The 20,311-nt window shown below is 43.3% G+C and overlaps 1 protein-coding gene across 4 annotated transcripts in view; it reads right to left on the bottom strand.

The window, feature by feature from the left end:
• The window catches only part of CNKSR3 (CNKSR family member 3), a 129,854-nt gene that overhangs the window by 87,266 nt on the left and 22,277 nt on the right, over positions 1-20,311 (bottom strand). The window contains exons 5-7 of one of the 4 annotated variants that reach the window (XM_082404552.1): positions 15,373-15,440; positions 12,192-14,816; positions 6,643-6,795 (exon numbers count right to left, since the gene is read on the bottom strand). In XM_082404552.1, the coding sequence (XP_082260678.1) occupies positions 6,643-6,795; positions 12,192-12,243 (205 nt within the window). In that variant the 5' untranslated portion in view covers positions 12,244-14,816; positions 15,373-15,440. Of the gene's footprint in view, positions 1-6,642; positions 6,796-6,926; positions 7,100-12,191; positions 14,817-15,372; positions 15,441-20,311 lie in introns of those variants that run through there. The other 3 variants (XM_082404551.1, XM_082404556.1, XM_082404553.1) reach the window with 3 other exon arrangements.

The following is a 20,311-nucleotide window of genomic DNA, read 5'->3' as shown; positions in this document are numbered from 1 at the left end:
AATTAATGAGTTGCTCTACGGCTACTTGTATTCACATATTATACGTCTGTTTCTCACTAAGACAAACCTGACCACAGCTGTCCACAGAGGGAATCAACACACCAGCCCACAGATATGTTATGCTTGGCCTATACCAAAAAAAAAACTGTTGACAGATTTCTAAAAACTGGAAAATGTCACAAAGAAATACAGACACCCAACTTCATTTGAAAACAACAAGAACAACAACAAAGAAGCATAAGATTCTAGAAACTGTAGGCCCATAGTCAGCAGAAACTGAGCAGTCCATGTATCTTTGAGTTTGCCACAGTCTCCACCACTCCCTACTGTCTCAGTTGCCCCTACATTTCAATTTCTGACATTGCCTCCTGGTCCCTGTAGGCGTCTAAGTTTGCAACTCTTGTTGCAAGTCTCAGGGCCATTCCTGGTCCTCAGTGTTCACGTCTGTAGCAGCTTTTTTATTTTGGACTCTCTTGGCCTTTGTCGACTGCGTAGGGGGCGGGGGGTGGGGAGGCGGGGTGGGGGGGTGGGAAATGGGGAACTCTCAAACTCCATCTGCACTGATTCGATGTCCATGAACTAAAACAAAAGAGCTTTTCACCTTGGACTGCAGCATATTTGCCACTCTGAGTATTTCTGTCTTCTGCTTTTTCTTCCTCTCATTTCTCTTTGCAGCTGCATGCATTGTTCAAAGCCAAAACCTGAGTGCTACGTGAAAGAGAACAACTATCCACTCTCCCTCAGATGGAATGGGGGACGGGGTGTCACATTCTACTCTTCTGTGAGAGTGAGGCCTGGAAATCCCACACAAAACCTAAACAGGTCCCTTCAGACCGTGAAACATTCCCCTCATTCTGTCTTCCTGGGGCTGAACACTCACAGAGGTACACAGCAAAAGGGTCCCCTGGGCCTGGGGTGGCGCAGCTGTCTAGGAGCCCATGGGGACAAAGGCTTTAACTCTTCCCTGCCCACTCTGTGGGAAGGACACTTACAGACCTCAGTGCATTAATGCACCTACGGAAATATGCAACAACTGTCCCTACTAGAAAAGTTCTCCTTTCTACTCAATCACTATGTATTAGCTGAAAACCAACTGCAGACAAGAATTATGAGGGATGGTCTGACATACATTATTTATTTTTCTAGGCTCCACACGAGTGGTATAGACTGGTGGTCCTCAAATTTTAGCCAGCACTAGAATCACTGAGGGACCACAGCTTCCTGCATCCCACCCCCAGAGTTTCTGATTCTGTGAGTCTGGGATGGGGCCTGAGAATTTATATGTCTAAGCTCTAATGTTGAAAAAGGAAGGTCCATGGATAAACAACAAGGTCCTACTGTATAGCAAAAGGAACTATATTCAATATCCTGTGATAAACTATAATGGAAAAGAATATGAAAAAGAGTATATCAATGTATATGTATAACTAAGTCACTCTGTTGTACAGCAGAAATTAAACACGACATTGTAAATCAACTATACTTCAATAAAATATTTTACAAAACTGACAATTAAAACAGGATCTAGGTTTTAAATGTGTATATTTGTTTAAAACAAAGTAGATTACACTTTGCAAACACTAAAAAAAAAAAAAAGAGGAAGTTCAAGAACAACGGTGACAAGATGTTGAGCCACATATATGTGGCTGGGAAAGGGTTTCTTGAAAATCTCAGTTTAAAAACATCAGGAGTCAGGGACAATTGTCATAGATTTACAGGTGCTCATTAAGTATCCCGATTAGATGGCGCCAAATAAGAACAAAGAGTTTCTCCACCTCCAAAAAGAGTCTTTCTTTACAGATCAGTTTTAAATGAGATTCTTCAACTTGGCCTAGGGGTGCTTGTAACCAAACCACTTCATACCATCTGTCTTTAGATGTCTTACTCACAAGCAGTATTTGTGTTTTTTATTTAACACTTATTACCAACAATTTCAGGCTTTAGTGTAGACAGCCATTTTCATAAACGCTACTCACAGCTCTGTCATCGGCTCATGGTTAGTTTAAGACTCCAGTTGGAATCCATGTTAAGATGGTGCCTCGTGAAATCCGTTCCACTCTACACATTAAGCTAGTTTTCCTGTTTCAAAGGTCATATTCCAGGTAGACTTTTGACTTGATTCTCCCTAAGACACGGTAATATAAAATTACCCTGAGAACATGAAAATCTGTGCAGTTAACACAGGTTAAAGTTAGAAACACGTAAACACACACAGACACACACACTCATGTACGCACATCCACTCCTAAACCCAAAAGCACTGAATTTCCCTTCTGCTGCAAATCTCTGAAAATAGGAAATAGAGTGTTTCTTTTCACTGAAAGGTTTTCCTCAGGAAAGCATGATTCAGATGATCATAATCACTGCCTTTTCTGCTTGATGACACATAGGGGTTTTTCCTCTAAAAGTCTGAAAGATACTCTCCCTATAGGGGGTGACATGAGGTGTGTGTTGTAAAGTTTCTAGGTTATTCTAATATAAACCTACCAACCTTTGATTCTCTCCCACTCACTCCTACCCTGTTGATAAGCGATGCATCGAGTGTTAAAAAAAAAAAAATGTGTTCAACTCCTACCTGTTGAAATTTCTCAAAATACCATCTATTCAATCAAAAAATGATGACTCTATTTTCCAAAGTAAAATTAGGACAGTCTATCAGCAGAGCAAAGTATTTTAAATTCGATCTATTGACCAGTTCCTTTGACTCAACTATTTTTCGTTTTCATAAAAAGACTTTCTAATTTTGACAACTACTGATCTGCATTCTAAGGAACTGTTTTGCTCTAGTAAACACAACTGCATCTGCCCTTCTGATCCCAGGTTAAAAACTGTTCCATCAGCCATCTGATGTCAAAGAAAACAAACTAGGCTAAGTCCACTTTCACAAAAACCCTATTCATAGATGAATAAACAGCTTCAGAAACTGGAGCTCCCTGCAAAATGTGCCAGAAGAGAACAATGACGCAAACAAAGCATGTGAACGCAGAAAGACAGATTGTGCTCTCCCTCTTAAACGACAAGAGAGTAATCAGGATGAGGGAAGGGCAGGGAGAGCTCTTAACCCTGGCAGAGAAAGAAAAAAATGAATCTACACCCCAAGTTCAAATATAATTTTTAAATTATCTGGATGTGAAGCTATCAGTGAACCAACTCTACCTAGAACTTGGCTTCACAAATGCTAGAACCACCAATACCTTCGTGCAAGACACCATCATCTCCAGAATACTGCAATGCCTTCCATCTGGGCTCCCTAAACTCATTTCTGCCCCAAGAACCCAAATCAGATCATGTCACTCCCCTGCTTTTCATGATGAGAAAATGTTGCAAATGCCTGTCCAAGACTTATGAGACCCTCCATGATCTGACAGCTGTGTCTCTCACCCCACCCATCACAACCCCACCGTCCTTGCTCCTCATGACGCCACTGCGCTTCCTTTCCTCAAACACTCCAAGCTCATTTGCACCTCAGGGCCTTTGCACTGGCTGTGCCTTCTGCCTACAATGCTCTTCCCCCTAATTTTCCAATGGCTGGTTCCTTCTTGTCATTCATACCCAAGTGTCATCTTCTCAGAGAGGCTTCCCCAGTGACACCATCCCAAGAAGTCTCCCACCTGGTCACTCTCCCTCACCTCTCTGCTTTACTTTCTTCTTAGCACTTATCACTAGCGAATATTTTCTTGTTCATCTGTTTTGTTGTGGTGGTGGTTTTGGTATTGTTGTTTGTCATCCCCACATCTACCATGTTAAAGGAGGGACCAAGCTGGAACCCTGCACCTAGAACACAGCTGGATTTCCAGCACCTGGAACAATACCTGAACTTAGTAGGTCCTCAGTAATCACCTGTTGAATGAATGAAACTCTCTCATTACTACAGGGTGGAATTTGTCATCGAGGAAAGTGTTCCTCCGAAGCTGTCTCCAAGAGAACTACTACTAAACCTTTCCATGGCGCCACCTTCCTCCAGGACATACGAGGTCCTCAAAGGAAGTGAGGGAAAAGTGTCCCAGGAAACAACAAGGAGAAGACAAAAAACAGAGTTAATTTAACTCACCATCTATCCACCAATACAGAGAAGGATGGAATTGTCGTAAATTATTAGTAAACACGTGAAAGGTGACTATCAGCCACAACAGCATTAAATATTTAAGCAACAATAATCCAATTATACTACATATTAACTTGGAGTTATTATGAATTAATCAATAATGAGTTTGTGAACATTTATATGCCATACATTATGCAAAATGCTTTCCCTACGTTACCTCTTTTAATTCTAACAAAAACACTGTGAGTTAATTACCAGTCACATTTCACAAATGAGAAGCCTAAGGCAGGCTTGGGGAAGTTAAGATACTTTACTAAGTTTTCAAATCGGTTAGTATCAAATACAGAATCTGTTGTGAAGCAACTACACTTCAATAAAAATTTTTTTAAAAAAATACAGAATCTGAATCCAGCTCTATTTTATTCCAAAGCCTGTGTGTTATTCACCATGCCCAATCTCTCCCTCAGCAGTTAAAATGAAAATGCTGTGAAGAATCAAAGGCAAGCAGGAAATGAAGCCATAAAAATCGTTTAAGAAAGTTAAATGGATGGATGGATGGATGTGATTCCACCAAATAGAAACGTTAATTGTACCAGACAAAAAATCTGCCATATGACACTCAAGATAAAATAAAAATTAGATTAAGAGAGTCAAAAAGAGAAATGATTCATTACTGAGTAGCATTCTGAAACAATACAACACAGTCAACAAACTACAATAAAAATAAATAACTGTCAATAAGTGTCTCAAATGCTAAAAGGTCAGGTTCAGAATACGTAGGGTCCTGCTTAAGCTGTGTAATTAAAAAAAAGAAAGAAAGAAAGAAAAAAAAAGAAACAGAAAGAAAAGGAATGTATCCCAGGAGTGTAAACCCTGAAGGGATAATCAGGGAACACAAAAGTCAAAAGTTCTTTGAGGTTGCCCCTCCCGACACTTGATGAAGAGAGAACGAAAAGCACCACGTTGACCACAGGAGGAACCAGGGGCTGCACAGAACAAGAGAACAGAAGCCTGTGGAGTGTGGTCCCAACTCCTGGCCTTCTGACCTTGGACAACTGACTTCATGTCCGAAAGCCTCTATCCTCACTGGGCCTTCACTGTGCTCCTCTCGGGCTTGTGAAAATATCAGATGAGAACAAACATGGAAGAGCTTGTGTAAATAAAACTTGCTTTAAAGCCTAGATAATGGCTATACCAGTGGTGAAAACACCAGAAACCTCCCAAAATGAAAGCAAAGAGGAAAAGGAGGTGAGAACATAGATGTCCCAGAGCTAGAACACAACAGGCTTGGAATGAACAAACATCGAGGCGGTGACACAGAAACAGCAAGACAGAAAACTGAGGTACCCGCAGCTCTCCGCAATGATGTGAACGCAAAAGGGAAGCATGCAGGTGAGGTCTGAACAAGGAGAGGTCACCTCCCAATCTCCACCGACACAGAACTCAGACACCCGGCCTCGGCACAGCACGTACTTCCAAATTTTGAGAACCGCCCTGAATGACATTCAGTGTCACTTTCCAGCAACAATGAAATCTCCCCCCCAAAATCATCTAAGTTTGGTAAACCCGGTGCAGTCCCAGACTACAGGACCATGTGACTGGCCAAAAGCCCAGCTCATCCTCCAAAGTCCACCTAAGGATCCTGAGAACACACTGCAACCACACAAGCCCACTGACCACCCCATGACTCCCTTCTTCTTACTTGGCTTTAAAAAAAAAAAGGATTGTTATGAGAACTCTTCAAATCCCAAGAAATATGGAAGACAGCTCAAGGGAAATGTCTCATTTAGTTTACAGAGAATCACCTGATGTTGTTGCTAGGTGGTGCTTATAAATATATAAATATAAGCACACTACCTAAGATTGCTTTTCTGTTTTAATTAGTGGCCAAGTCAAGTGTTGTCACCAGGGAACTTAAATAAAATAGGTGGAGCCCATGTCAGATCAGACAGCAGGACCTACCAGCAAAGTGGGAAAACGCGTTTGCAGCGGCTGCTGGAGCAGAGCTTCTCAAGCTGCAATGTGCCCATGGATCACCAGGGGATCTTGTTAGAATGCAGACTTAGCAGGCTTGTGCTTCTGCATCTCCAGCAAGCTCCCGGGAGATGCAGGTACCACTAGTCATGGACCAGGTGCCACAGAGGGGTCAACGGTCCAAAGCAAGAGCCAGTCCTAACGCCATGCTCACTGGAAGTCCAGTGACTATAAGAAAAAAGTTGACAAAATACAGTTTGAACTTATTTACCCCAAGAGGGCTCAGGATATTGGCAAGAGGCATCTACCACTCAGCTCACCAAGAACCTTCCCCTGATTAGTGATGTTGAGCATCCTTTTATATACTTGTTGGGCATCTGTCTGTCTCGTCACTTTTTATTATTTCTGCTTCTTAGTATTTTTAAAAGAAATTTGCCTAAGAGGAATTAATAGAGTCCTTCGTATACTTGTTCTAATATTTTTAAGTTTGCTCTTATAATTAAGCTTTAGATACACCTAGAATTTACTTTGCACAGAGGATGCAATAGTATTGTTGTGAGTATAAAACGTAAAGAATTTAATAAAATATCAACATAGAAAAAGCAAAAAACAAAAACAAGAACCTTCCTGACCAGCTGCAAGTCCCACCCCGGGGTCCTCTGAGTGGTTGACAAACGGCAGGGAAATCTCCACGGCACTGACTGGTGTCCCTGGATGGTAAGAATCAACCTTATGACAGACCACGCAGCTCAGAGAGAGTAATTTATGTCCTGGAGCTGTAGGATAAAAGAGAAGAGGAAGCAATAAAAACAAGCAGTAATTTATTGAGAGCTTACATAAGATCACACAGGCAGAGGTGGTACCGGGATACAAAGCCAGAGACTGATTCCAGAGCCCACACTCTCACCTCTAAGTTCCAATGCCTGGTACAAGCCACAGAAGCGATGAAGTGATGGAGGACAGGACAGCATTTAAGAGCGCCACCGCCCATCAGCACGAGACCAGAGGCTCCCCGTCTCTGCTTTAGTTTCTTCGCCTTTAATACGGGCTAATAATTGTTCGCACACCTCACCGGGTTTTCTGAGGAGTAAACGAGGGAGTCTAAATAAAGCACTTAGCCCAGTGTCTGATACATAATAAATACTTCAATGAATGTTTTTCTATTATTATGATTAAGAAAACTCTGTGGCTGGAGTCCAGGAGATAGAACTGGCAAGAAATTGGACTAAAGACAAGAGTTCTTGACCTATAGCCAAATGGTGGACCTACAACTGCCAAAAGAAACGACCTCCCTTTTCCAGCGACCCTAGAGGCTAAAGGAAGAAGGACAACCTAACTGGAATCAGAACGACAAAAAGAACTGGCCTTTGACCAGCCACGAACAAGATCTCTACCGTTAACAAGGGAACTCCAGCTCCTCTGTGACCAGATAGTGAGGCACTTTAAAACTGCTGACCTGCCACATGTTACAGACACATCAGGAAAAAAGCAGTGCCCACGGCCAGATATAGAAAATGAGCAGATGTCCTGAGCACATGCTCAGACCTCAAACAAGAAAGCTCCCTTTCCTCTTGGTTGGTGATGGGGAAACATTAACCACACCGTCAGCACCAGAAGGTGGCCAGAGAGACTTCTGTTCTGGGACTAAAGCTGGTTTTATAGATGTGCTCTCTCAACAACAAACACACTTATTTCGAGACTGTCCGTCGCAGACCGATCAATGACCAAGGGCTGGACGCACGGGGCTGCAGGGACAAACCAGTAACCCTTCCTCCTTGCTGAAGACACTCCAATGGCCTGAAAGCAGGAACACAACTTGGGACGCGGCATTTTACAACGCAACTTCTAATATTTAAATCAAGTTTAGAATGATTTGGCTTTAAGTCAGACTCTTTCCAACTTTTCCCATTGTTACAAGGAACTCCAGATGTGAATTTTTTAATTTAATTCTTTACCATAAACTTGCAATTAACTGTTTTCAATGAAACATCTTTGTAAATGAAATGAGCATATTAAATATAACAAGTAAAAAAAATCAGGCTTAGAGACAAAGACCTCATAATCAGCTTAGGGTTCTGACCTGAGAAAACTTAACAGGGATGAAAATACAACACTATTTCTAAAACAAGGCGGACCCATGGGCTTGAGGGAAGTGGGAAATTGTGACATGTGTCCTACTTTGAGAGCTGATCTATGAATATCAGGACATGTAAATTACTGTATGTCAGACACTACTGGCTGCCTACCAATATCTATTCTCCCCCTCTTCCTTACTGAATAAACTCCAAATTTTTTTCAAGGCCACAGTGTACGAAACTTTAAAAAAAACTACAGTGACCAGCTTCCCCTGTAGCATGAGGTAGTCACGTGACAGCTGTAGCAACTACGATGTAAGCATAGTCATTTGATGGAACCTCTAGGAGAGCTCTTTGAAGGGGAAGACTTGGCTACCACCAGTGTTTTGTCTCCTCTGGGTCTCCTTTCTCCAGCCTGGAACAAGAACGTGATCCTGGTGGCGGAGCAGCCATCCTGCACGGAGGTGTTTGGCATAAAGGGTTCAGCCCCCTGCTCAGAATGGCTAAACAGGATGACAAAAGCAGCCTGGAGTCCTGATGGCACCACGGAAACCCCACACAATCCTGAATTCCCTATTTCCAGACTTCTTTTCCAAGGAAAAATCAAAACTCTCATTTGGAGAGTCCACCAAAAACTGGGTTTTCTGTTATATGCAGCTGACCCTATTCTTGCCTGATACACATTGTAAAAGTTCATCTGCTTTGCAAAAGCCTTCACCAAATCATCTAGAAGGCAAGGTGCCATGAAACTATGAATTAATTTAACAAATAACCTTCCTGACATATACGGAATAGGTAGAATAAGACACACATATAGCGAATGACTCTCCTCCAGTAACACATGATCTATAACTCATCACAGGGATCCTGATGGTCTATTCATCCATGTGGTGAAGATGAGAGCATCCTCTGGGGGTGACCCTGGGAAGAACTTCCCAAGAAGATGGAAGGAAATGAAGCCAAACTGTCTGGGGTCAAACGCCGCTCTGTCACTTCGTGGCTGTGTGACACTGGTCAAAGTACTTAACCTTCCTATGCCTCGGTGTCCTCAACTGCAAAATGGAAATGATAGTTCCTACCTCAAAGGGTGTTTACGCATTTAAATGAGCTAACACTTGTACAATGCTTAGACCTGCGCTAACATGCACTGAAGATCTACTAATATCATAACATTGGTGTTGCTAGAGCTTGGGATTAATACAAATAAAAATTATAATAAATAGTAATAATAATAAAAGCCAGATGAATTACTTCATTCTGTAGACAGCAACCTTTTTCCTAATATATTCATCTGCCTAATAACATCAACATGAGAGCAAGCTAGAGGTTGTGGCCGAATTTAGACAGTTTTAAATCTAAGGCTTTCTACAGTGCTCACGATCACCACTGCCACACTCATGCAATGCCAAGAGTGGCAATCTACAAGAAGAGCTGCTTATCAGTAGGATGTATTTATAAAATGGGGGTTAGGCAGGGAGGTTAGCAAAGACAGCTAAAAATAGTCCTATAAGCAAACAAGTTTGCATAAGCCAATAGTTTATTAAAAAGTTGATATTTTCACATCATGACTATGAGAAATATTCAAGTAATGTGTCACCCAATTTGGGAGAATGTAGCCTCTCGTCTAAGAGTTCGCCACACACTTCCTCCTTTTCTCTTCTCTAGATTCTAACACAAAAAGTATCCAGGTCATTCGATGAGGCTGTACTTAAGGGTCCAAAAGGGCACAAGCATTTTATATAAAGTTGCCACGTACTAGCCACAGGTATGTAACCTAATCAGTATCCAACGCGCCAGACACCAAGATACTGAACCACCCATAATTCCTCTTTCAGGTCAGTAGAATACTTTCCCTGAGTGAAAGCGATCTCAACTAAGTCACAATGTCAAGGCAATAGGATACCAAAAACAGTTTAATATGCTCTGACTTAAATGCTAAACAAACATAACAGGATGTGAATTTATGCTTCTCCTCTCCCAATCCCAAGAGAGACCAAAAAAAAAAAAGGACACAAATCTTGAGGGTGTGAAGATCTCACTCCATAATCTCCCTGTTTGCCTGTTACTGGTTTTCTGGTTGTACCTTATCAAGTAGGCTGGCAGTGGCTCAGAAAAGCCAGAGTGATAAATTGTAACCCTTTCTTTTACTCAGGAGCAGTACTGTCCAGTACAAATATAATGTGAGCTGCAAAAATCAGCCGCCTGTGTAATTTTAAATTTTTTAGGAGCCACCTTTCAGAAGGTACAAATAAATAGGTGAAGTTAATTTTAGGAATAAACTTTATTTACCCCAATATATCAAAATATTATTTCAACATGTAATAAGTATAAACAACTAGCAATGAGATAGTTTATATGCTGTTTTTCACACGAGTGTGTATTTTACACTTACAGCACATGGCAATGTGGACCAGCCGTATTTCAAGGGCCCAAAAGCCACTTGTGGTCTGGCTACCATTTTGGACAGAGCAGCTCTTGAGGTCAAAAACTGCTGAAGTCATCAGTTTCTTAGTTTGCTTCTATGATGGATACACTGGTAAAATAGATCAACCAACTCAGACTGGGCAAGTCGCTAGACAGGGGACCTAGCAGTATCTTGAATGGGGGAACACACCCCATTTCAAAATAGGATCTGGGTCTTCATAGCTTTTAAGTTTATGTTTCGTATCAAGCAGTGACATTGCTGTTTACACGTTACTCAATGTACAAGTACTTGGTGTTTTCATGTTTGTTTTAAATAAGAGCCCAGGAAATTTTGGTCCCTGGGCAAACCTCTTCTCAGGAGCGATGTACCCTGTCCCTTCTCCCAAAGGAGCAGGAAATGGTCAGACATACCCCGCTGGCACGTGCCATACCTCCCATACATCGGGGACATCCCATTCCACGTGGTCTGTGTGTACTACGCAGGCATGAGAAATGAGATGCAGAGATGACCAGTGTTTGTGATGCCGCAGCCATGGGTGAGACAGTTAGAAAGATGACCTGATCTTACCAGTGTTACCTACCTCTCAGGCTTACTGAAGACCAAGGTTAATAACAGAGAGAGAGCTCTTAGCAAACCGTAACGCGCTATACAATTCTAGTTATTATTATTCTGAAAGGACACCATTCCCCTCACCTGGAAGAGCAGATAGAATAAAGTAAAAAAAAAAAAAAAAATAGTAACTTGAAACAGAGAGATGCTGAGTTGGGAGGGGGTGAGAAGCCCACCAAAACACTGGTTGTTCTTGGAGGGCTTGTTCTCTTGAAAGGGTTCAAAGAGGCTTGAGGAACCTCCGTCACTTTTCCCTCGAAGTCTTGGCAGGTACTTAAAAGTAACCGTGACAGCTCGGAGTCCAAGCTTCCAGCCACCCCTGCTCTACCACCGGCCGCCTGTCCAACCAACCCACTGCTTTCCCTCATCCCAATGACGGCATAACTCAGGGAAAAGGTTCCAAGCAGTCAGACGACTTCTTCCCAGGGTTTAAATATGGCCTAAAAATGCGGCGCCACCGGGGGTACTGGCGCCTTCCCGGAGCGAAAGTCGCCGAGTCCCAGGGAGTCTGGCTCAAGGCTCGTCGCCGGCGCGAATGCCTCAGTGTTGGTTCTTGCGCTGCCCTCCCTCCCTCTCCGACAAAAACAGGGAGGCTCGCCGAGCCGCCGGGGTCTCCCTTTACCTGTCCAACCGCCTCGTCACGCCTGCGAACTGCTCTGGGCAGGCGGCGCTGACGACGTCCGAGGGGAGTCACCCACACAAAGGCGCCTTGTGCCTCTGCGCCCCGGGACAGGCAGCCGGGGCGCCGGGAAGGGCAGGGAGGGCGCCCCCGCGTCCGAGATCCGCACGCCCGGCCCCCTCCCTCCATTCAGAGGCCACCCCTACCCCGCCCCCGGTTTCAAGATGGGCCTCTCCTCGGCTTGTCACCACTCGCACCCCCGGCAAGCAGGCACAAGAGCTAGGGGCGCACAAGCCAGTGGGAAGAAGTTTGCATTGTCACCGCGCTGCGCTCTCAACGCTCCTCACCTGCAGGAAGGGCTGAGCACCCCCTACCCCAGCTCCCCGCCAGCCGATGCCCGGGGTCGGAGACGCCGGGCCACCCCCCCCCCCAAGGCTCGCTCACCTCTAGTCCAGTCCACCACTTGTTTGGGGCTCCACTTGGTCACGGGCTCCATGGTGGATGGCTGGGCACCCAGCGGGGCTGGAGTCGGCGGTGAAGTCCTGCTGCCCGCGCCCGTTGCCCCTTCCCGGGAGGGCGCGCCCCGCGGCTGGTCCCCGCGCCCGAGCGCCCCGTCAAGGCTGCATGGCTGCCGCGGTCAGCGGGACATCCCAGCGCGGCTCAGCCCGGGCGGCGCGGCCCTCTCCCCGGCGCACGGGACAGCGGCGCGGCTCCTCCTCCAGCTGCCACCGTCCAGCTGCAGCTCCTCCTCCTCCCGCGGCCGCCGCGGCCGGGACCCCGGGCACAGCTGCTGCTCCTGGGCGACGGCAGCTGCTGAGACTCGGGGCTGTGAGCCCAGATCCCCCGGCCTCGGCTCCGAGCGGGACTCTCCCGGCCTTGCTGCTCCCCGCCGCCCCTCTGCGCCTCCGGCAGGGACCGCTGCCTCGGGTTCTCGGGCCGCGCGCTCCGCTCCCCCTCCAGCTCCTCCTCTGGGCTGCGAGCTCTCCCGGGTCCCCGCTCCTCGCGCGCCGGCGTCCGGAGTCTTCCCGCCCGCAGGTCCCACCTCCTGCGCCTCCCTGGCTGGCTGCAGCGGGGCGGGGAGGAGCGAAAAGCGAGCGCGCTCGGGTTACAAAGTTCCAGCTCCAGCCTGCGCGCTCGGAATAAAAGAAGGGGCGGGGCCGGACACCCAGCGAAACTCGTGGGAGGGGGCGGGGCCGCCCGGCCAGCCGACTCCGGTTACTTTCCCTCTCTCAGCGGGTCTCCGCACACTCGGAGTGGCCCGGGCCGGACTTTCTTTCTCAGGGGGCGGGTTGTAGATACGCGTGCATCCTGCAGAGCCCGTCGGCTTTGGTGAGGCCTCGGTCCTATTGGTAGCAGTACAGGCTGTCTGGCTGTGAGCAACAGTGCACTAAAAAAAGTAATAATAAAATCAAAACTAAAGTGAGACCTGCACGTTCTGTTCGCTTTAAGTGCTGTGGGTCAATACTGCTATGCGATTAAGCCCTCCTTCTTTTACATTTCTTAAGGGAAAATTATTTTATTTTATTTATATTTTGGATGACATTGTGACAATCTAATTCACTTCTTTTTAAATTTATTTTATTGAAGTATAGTTGATTTACCATGTGTTAACTTCTGTTCTACAGCAAAGTGATTCAGTTATACATATACATATACATTCCTTTTCATATCCTTTCCCATTACGGTTTCTCACAGGACACTGAATACAATTCCCTGTGCTATACAGTAGAACCTTGTTTATCCATTCTCTATATAACAGTTTGCATCTGCTAATCCCAAACTCCCAATCCATCCCTCTCCCACCTCCCCTCCCCCTTGGCAACCAGTTCTCTGTCTGTAACTCACTTCTCTTTTAATGCTACTGCAATATTTCAACTTCGCAACTAAAATGAATCATACTAAACTGGTAGCTTTTAGCGTTCTATATTGCCATACTGTAATATTCATATTTGCAAAGTGAGCTAATGCTCATTTGAATTAGTCATCAATCGTGAAGGGAAAGTTGTTAGCCAGCTCCAAAAAAAAAAAAAGATACTGTGTGCAGTTTCAGCGACTGACAGAAGGGCCCTTTTACTTTCAGGGGCTCAGTCGGGGGCCAGAGTTAACCCCGAACTGGGGGAAAATCCTAAATTTGAATACTTACCTCTCCTCCTTCAAGCCTCACTTCACCCCCTCCTCTCCAGCCCCAGTGAGCTCCACCTCCCACTCACAGATGCTCTGGCACTTAGTGATTCTTACCTTCCATTGCGTTATTTATTTACATCTTCCCCTTGGAGACTGTTAAGCCCTGGGAGGCAGAACTTACCTGATATTATATAGAGCTTTTTCTCCTCTCCCTCTTCCTACCACCTAGCTGGTACCACCTAGCAGGGAGTCAAAGGTGCGGTTCGTATTTATTCATTCACTGAATATATATATATCTGGATGCCTCCTGTGTGCCAGCCACTTCATTCATGAAATATCTGTTGAATTAGTATGATACGGACTATTTATACAGGTCAACTTGGATGCACATGTTGGAAGGACGGCTAGCAGAAAGCCTAAGCGTCTGTTGCGTAGAGTGGTGAGCTGGAGTACCCAAGAAGAAGAAACCTACTTTAAAAAGTGAAACATCGGACTCACCTTCCATGCAACTCATCTACAGCAGAGGTGCCACAACAACACAAAGACATGCAGTTATCAAATACAATAATTTTTTGTTGTCATTTTTTGAGCAAGAGTTGCTGGTTGACCAGGAAACTTGGTAAAGGCAATGACAAAATTCCAGATGGCGTAGTTGTCCTTCAGAAAAGAAATGACTTTTAAAACTTAATAACGTCAATTGTTCACCATCTTTTCTTTATGGAAGCAAGAAGGGAGCATCTTAACATCTGTCATTGGAGTCACTGGAAAATGTAACCAATCTTACCCACAACTTTAGTTAACAGCAATCACTGTATTTTGTATCATCTTTAATGATGATTAGTGTGACCACATAATTTATCTCCAAACCAAGATATTCCTGAATCTGAAAGGGGATTTATCAATACTTACATTGGAATCACATGAATAGATTGAGCCATATGGTCCCTGTAATTATGAAGAAAAAGTCAACTGTTAATGATTTTGCCACAGAATTTTACTTGATATTTTCATGATGTTTTCAAATTCATTTGCATTCATCATTACCAGAGAGTTAAAAGCTAAAATTCTGAGAGTCAAACAAGAGTTTGCAAAATTTCATTGCACTAAGTCAACACACTATCTGTATGTTGATGATAAATGCATCATTGCTGAAGAGGAAGGCCATGCTAAGATCTCCAACCCAGAAGACCAATTAACTATCTAAATGAGTTAGCAGTCTGTTTACACTTCAAGTCCTGAAGGCTAATTACTGCCTAAATAAGGCCTTCTACCTTAATTACAGTTGTTAGCACGTGAAAGTTTGAGGGAGGCCTTCTTGTCTGAAATGCAAACTTGAAGACATCCAGTGTCACTAATGGCAGATAATAAAGGCAGAATCTTAGGTAAATAGCTTTGGAAATTAAAGTGGATACAAAATGATCATTTATGAATGTGCTAATTTTTCTTCTCTGCTAGCTATAATCTTTGCCATCCTATTACATTGTATATGCATGCACATTACCAGACGAAGCCAGGCCATCTTCTTGAGAAGCAGAATTCCTCATGGGCAGCTGATGTTTACCACAATCCCTGACACAGAACAAAGAGCTGAATAAATCCTTTTTTTTTTAATTGAATTGAATTTCTAGAACTGATACTAGAGCCCAGGTTCCCTAGATTTCTCTTTTCAGCACCTTTATTTTTCTGACTTGGGGTCGCACATTTAGGTCATTTATTTATTCTGTACTTGTAAGGCACTAAACTAGGCACAGGGAGGGTTCAGAAACAAATGCCAAGTAGCCTTTGTAGATCAAAGATATCATGTGATTGTCAGAGGGTGGATTTTCTTCTCTGGTCTTTAATCAGAGGAAAGTACCCTGCTAGACCCAGACGGAGAGTTCTAAGGATCAATGTGATATCAACATTTTGAGCCAGTCCATATTTTATTAAATTTTTTTGAGAACTAGGAATGGAGCATTTTGAATTAGTAGTTATTACCATACTTTGTTTGATAAACACAAAAGGAGCAAAATAAGCAAACTTTTAAACAAATTCATCTGTAAAGACCCAGGCTCCTTCCCCAATTCAAAACAATGTTTTTCAGAATGAGAGAAAAAATGAAAAAAGGGAGCTGCTCCAAATAATCTACTTTATCTCACAATCTATGATCTTTCTCTTGATTATCACTTTTTTCCCATCACATTGCTTTTTGACTCTTTTCAGAACATTCAAAGTTACTTAACATTCTCTGCACATATTGTCTCATGTATGTCTCTTATGCCATCTTTTATCTTGAGAGATCCCAAACAATTCTTCAAAATGCTGCCTGGGAAATATCCTACTTGGTTTGCATTAAGCATTCTTATCTGTGACATTACCTCACTGCAAAGTCATCAGTTAAGTAAATTATCCAGGCTGCTGATGATCTTGTCTTTCATTCAATTCCATTTGGTCTGAATTCTTCACCCCATAGTCATGTAGTTATCTCCCTAAATATGCCGGGTTCCCTATCAGATAATTCAGGTAGGAAAGTCCTCCGACATTTTTTTTGTTTTTTTAAGTCTCACAGGGGCTGCCCTACTTATTCAAATTCTTCTGATCAGTTACATTAATTAAGTCCTCCTAACAGTAGGAAAGTTGATATTTGGCTCTCTTTAACTGAGCCCTATTTGTAACTCAGAGATCAATGTTGATTGGATAAATGTTCAAAAACTTCACCTATTTTAAATCAGACTTGGAGAAGTTGATGACACTTTTCCAGCACAAAAGAGAAGCATTTGACACCGTTAAATCCTCTTTTCCAGGATTTATAGCTGTATTTTTGAAGAGTTGTTATATGAGGCCATACCCAGAAAAGAAGTTGAGCTTCTTTATGTGCAACTGTTAAAGTAGCTAACAGGGGGAGCATGCTATAGACCAAAAAGAAACAATCAATCCTACACATTCCCCCACAGATTTATGCTACCTTTCCTTCCAGCTATCAAGTTGCGGAGTGTCCAGAAAGAACCAAATTCCATTTGCACCAGTGGCTCTTACAGTTTCAGTTTAACATTGTGGGGCTCAGCATCTCTCAACCAGTAAATCTGATGCCAAGAGTTTCAGACCCAACGACTTCTGTTTCAAACATACGTTCCATGTTGATAATGACACACAAAAGCTCAGGGTGAAAAAAGATTAATGTTTGTCATGCTAAACCTAAAAATAAAACTATAAATTAGGCCAAGTAAAAATACTTTTTACATTTTTTTAATTGAAGTATAGTTGATTTACAATGTTTCAGGTGTACAGCAAGGTGATTTAGTTATACACACACACATATATATGTATATATGTGTGTGTGTATATATATATATGTATATATATATATTTTTTTTTTTTTCTTTTTCAGATTCTTTTCCATTCTAGGCTATTACAAGATTTTGAATATAGTTCCCTGTGCTATACAGTAGGTCCTTATTTTGTATCCATTTTATATATAGTAGTGTGTATCTATTAATCCCAAATTCCTAATTTATGCCTCCCCCCAACCCTGCTTTCCCCTTTGGTAACCGTAAGTTTGTTTTCTATGTCTGAGTCTCTTTCTGTTTTGTAAATAAGTTCATTTGTATCATTTTTTAGATTCCACATATAAGTGATATCACATGGTATTTTTCTTTCTGTGTCTGGTTTACTTCACTTAGTATGATAATCTCTAGGTCCGTCCATGTTGCTACAAATGGCATTATTTCATTCTTTTTTATGGCTGTGCAATATTCCATTGTACATATGTACCACATCTTCCTTATCCATTCATCTGTCGATGGACATTTAGGTTGTTTCCGTGTCTTGACTATTGTAAATAGTGCTGCTTAGAACTTTGGGGTGCATGTATCTTTTCTAATTAGAGCTTTAGTCGTTTCTGGGTATATGCCCAGGAGTGGGATTGCGGGATCATATGGTGACACTATTTTTAGTTTCTTAAGGAACCTCCATATTGTTCTCCATAGTAAACAAAGTACACTTTTAACATTAGAAATAAAATACAGATTTGAGGGTCATAAACACACTAAGCCACAATTTTACAAAATTCTCTAAAGTGTTAACAAGAAGGATGTAAAAATAATTTGTTTACTATTTTGTACTTTCCTAATTTGACTTTGGCATAACAGAGATATTTTATATTGCCACTTCAGATCAAATAGAAATATTTGACTTCCCTAGTGGTCCAGTGGCTAAGACTCCACGCTCCCAATTCAGGGGAGCCCAGGTTCAATTCCTGATCGGGGAACTAGATCCCACATGCTGCAATTAAGAGTTCGCATGCCACAACTAAAGATTCTGCATGTCACAACAAAGGTCCCACATGCCACAACTAAAGACCTGGCACAGCCAAATAAATAAATAAATATTTAAAAAAGAAAAAGAAATATAAATTCAAGTGCTCCAGACTGTAATTAAGCAGCTTTAGTGAACTTTGAGTTCAGTCTAAAGGGTGCTTGCTCTTTCATTACACAGTTACAATTGCACACAGAAGAGGAAACTTTCTTCTAGTTGTAACCTATCAAAGTTATTTAAATTCTGCAGCTCCTGCTATTCAACACGCCCACATTTTCACTAAAAGCACATTTACGCCTCCCATTTGGGATCCTTAGACATGTGAGCCTGTAACAGGAGCCTATTCCTTAATTTTCCACAACTAGTCCCTTGTATTTGGAAATACTGTAATCATTGGGGATGGGGGAACGGTGGAAAGAAAAAGAACATATTAGAAAAGCAGGAAGTATTTCAGTCTACTTCGGCATCAAAAGGGAAAGGCTGAAAGTTAATACCAATCAGTGTTTTCCCGGAGGAAGTCAGATGATTCCACAGGATTTTAAGAGCACTCCCAAAGGTCTAATTGAACAGGAAAACTCACACTTGCTGCCTAAAAGTCAGCAAAATGGTTGTTAAAACCCACAACCAACTAACTCACAAATGCCAGCAACAGTAATTGTTTTACAGTAATCAGTTTACGGTATGCATTCCACTCCGGAACAAAAACTCCCAGATCAAATCTCTTTTTCCATTTGCGTTCCATATAAGTTTTGCTTTGAGTTACAGAGGAATGGGGTTGTATTCGTTCCTTTTCCACGTTGTTTTCCTTCTCCTGGGCTTAGCCCCAGTAAAACAACTGTGGGGTGAGGGTGTGGGGGATTGTAGGAGCTGGAGGAACCTCAGTTCAGAAAGCTCTTCGGTGGTTGAGCTCCTGCTACCTGGGTCCTAGGAAATCCTTGGTGCTGGGAGGAATGAAACAAAGGGGGGACCTGCATAACACCAGGGAGGCAAACCAGCAAGCCTCACCTCTGTCCTGCTCCAAATAATGTCCCCTGTGCATGCCACACGGTCACCAGCCAGGTGGAGCAGGAGATAAGAAGAGGAGAAATACGATGCTGGCCTCACCTGCGATGACCCAGGCAACATGGTCAAGGAGGCCAAGTCTGCCTCCTGTATCACCTCTGCTCCCAGGGCCACCTCCTCCCCCTTTGTGTCCATGTCTTGTGGTTAGATAACTTCATCTCTACTAAGATTCTGGCCTAAGATGGTCCTTTTCTCAGAGAATTCATCTTGAAGGAAAACTCTTTGAGATCCCAGCTGACTTTATGACCCCAATCCTGAAGTGGTCTATAACCAGCCCTGTAACCTTGAGAAAACCAGCTTCTTTGGGCCTATATATTGAGGATTTAGATCTAAAGGAACTCTGAGGATCCATCTAGCTTCAAAATTCCCTCTTCTGGGACTTCCCTGGTGGCGCAGTGGTTAAGAATCTGCCTGCCAATGCAGGGGACACGGGTTCAATCCCTGGTCCGGGAAGATTCCACATGCCGCGGAGCAACTAAGCCCGTGCTCCACAACTACTGAGCCTGCGCTCTAGAGGCCACGAGCCACAACTACTGAAGCCCGCGTGCCTAGAGCCCGTGCTCTGCAACAAGAGAAGCCACTGCAATGAGAAGCCTGTGCACCGCAACGAAGAGTAGCCCCCGTTCGCCCAACTAGAGGAAGCCCATGTGCAGCAATGAAGACCCAACGCAGTCAAAAATAAATAAATAAAATAAATAAATTTATTTTTTAAAAAAATTCTCTTTTCTAATGCTGCAATATCAGTTGTTGAGGGCAGACCGGGGGGGGGGGGGGGGGTGGCGGGGAGGCTGTTTTGCATGAGAGACCTGAGCCCTTCCTTTCTGTCTACTGTAAATCTGCAGGACTCACTATAGTTGTGTAAGCTGACTTGCTGATATTGGCTTTGAAAGTAGGATGTGGAATAATAGTAAGAGGAGAAAACAGAGATTCAGTATTCTGTATATTGTTTATAGATTTTAACACAGAGTGGAGATATGCAATTTGTCAGAATGAAGTTGTGCCATTTGTGAGAAGCTATCAATAATGTAACGATAGCAAATCATACTTCGGTTGTCAAACCAAGGGTCTCACTCCTGTCAGTATCA

The sequence above is a fragment of the Balaenoptera borealis genome (genome assembly GCF_965194805.1).
Source record: "Balaenoptera borealis genome assembly, chromosome: 9".
NCBI classification, from domain to species: domain Eukaryota; kingdom Metazoa; phylum Chordata; class Mammalia; order Artiodactyla; family Balaenopteridae; genus Balaenoptera; species Balaenoptera borealis.
The sequence above is the reverse complement of the archived record's forward strand: the minus strand, read 5'-3'. Positions and strand labels throughout refer to the sequence as shown.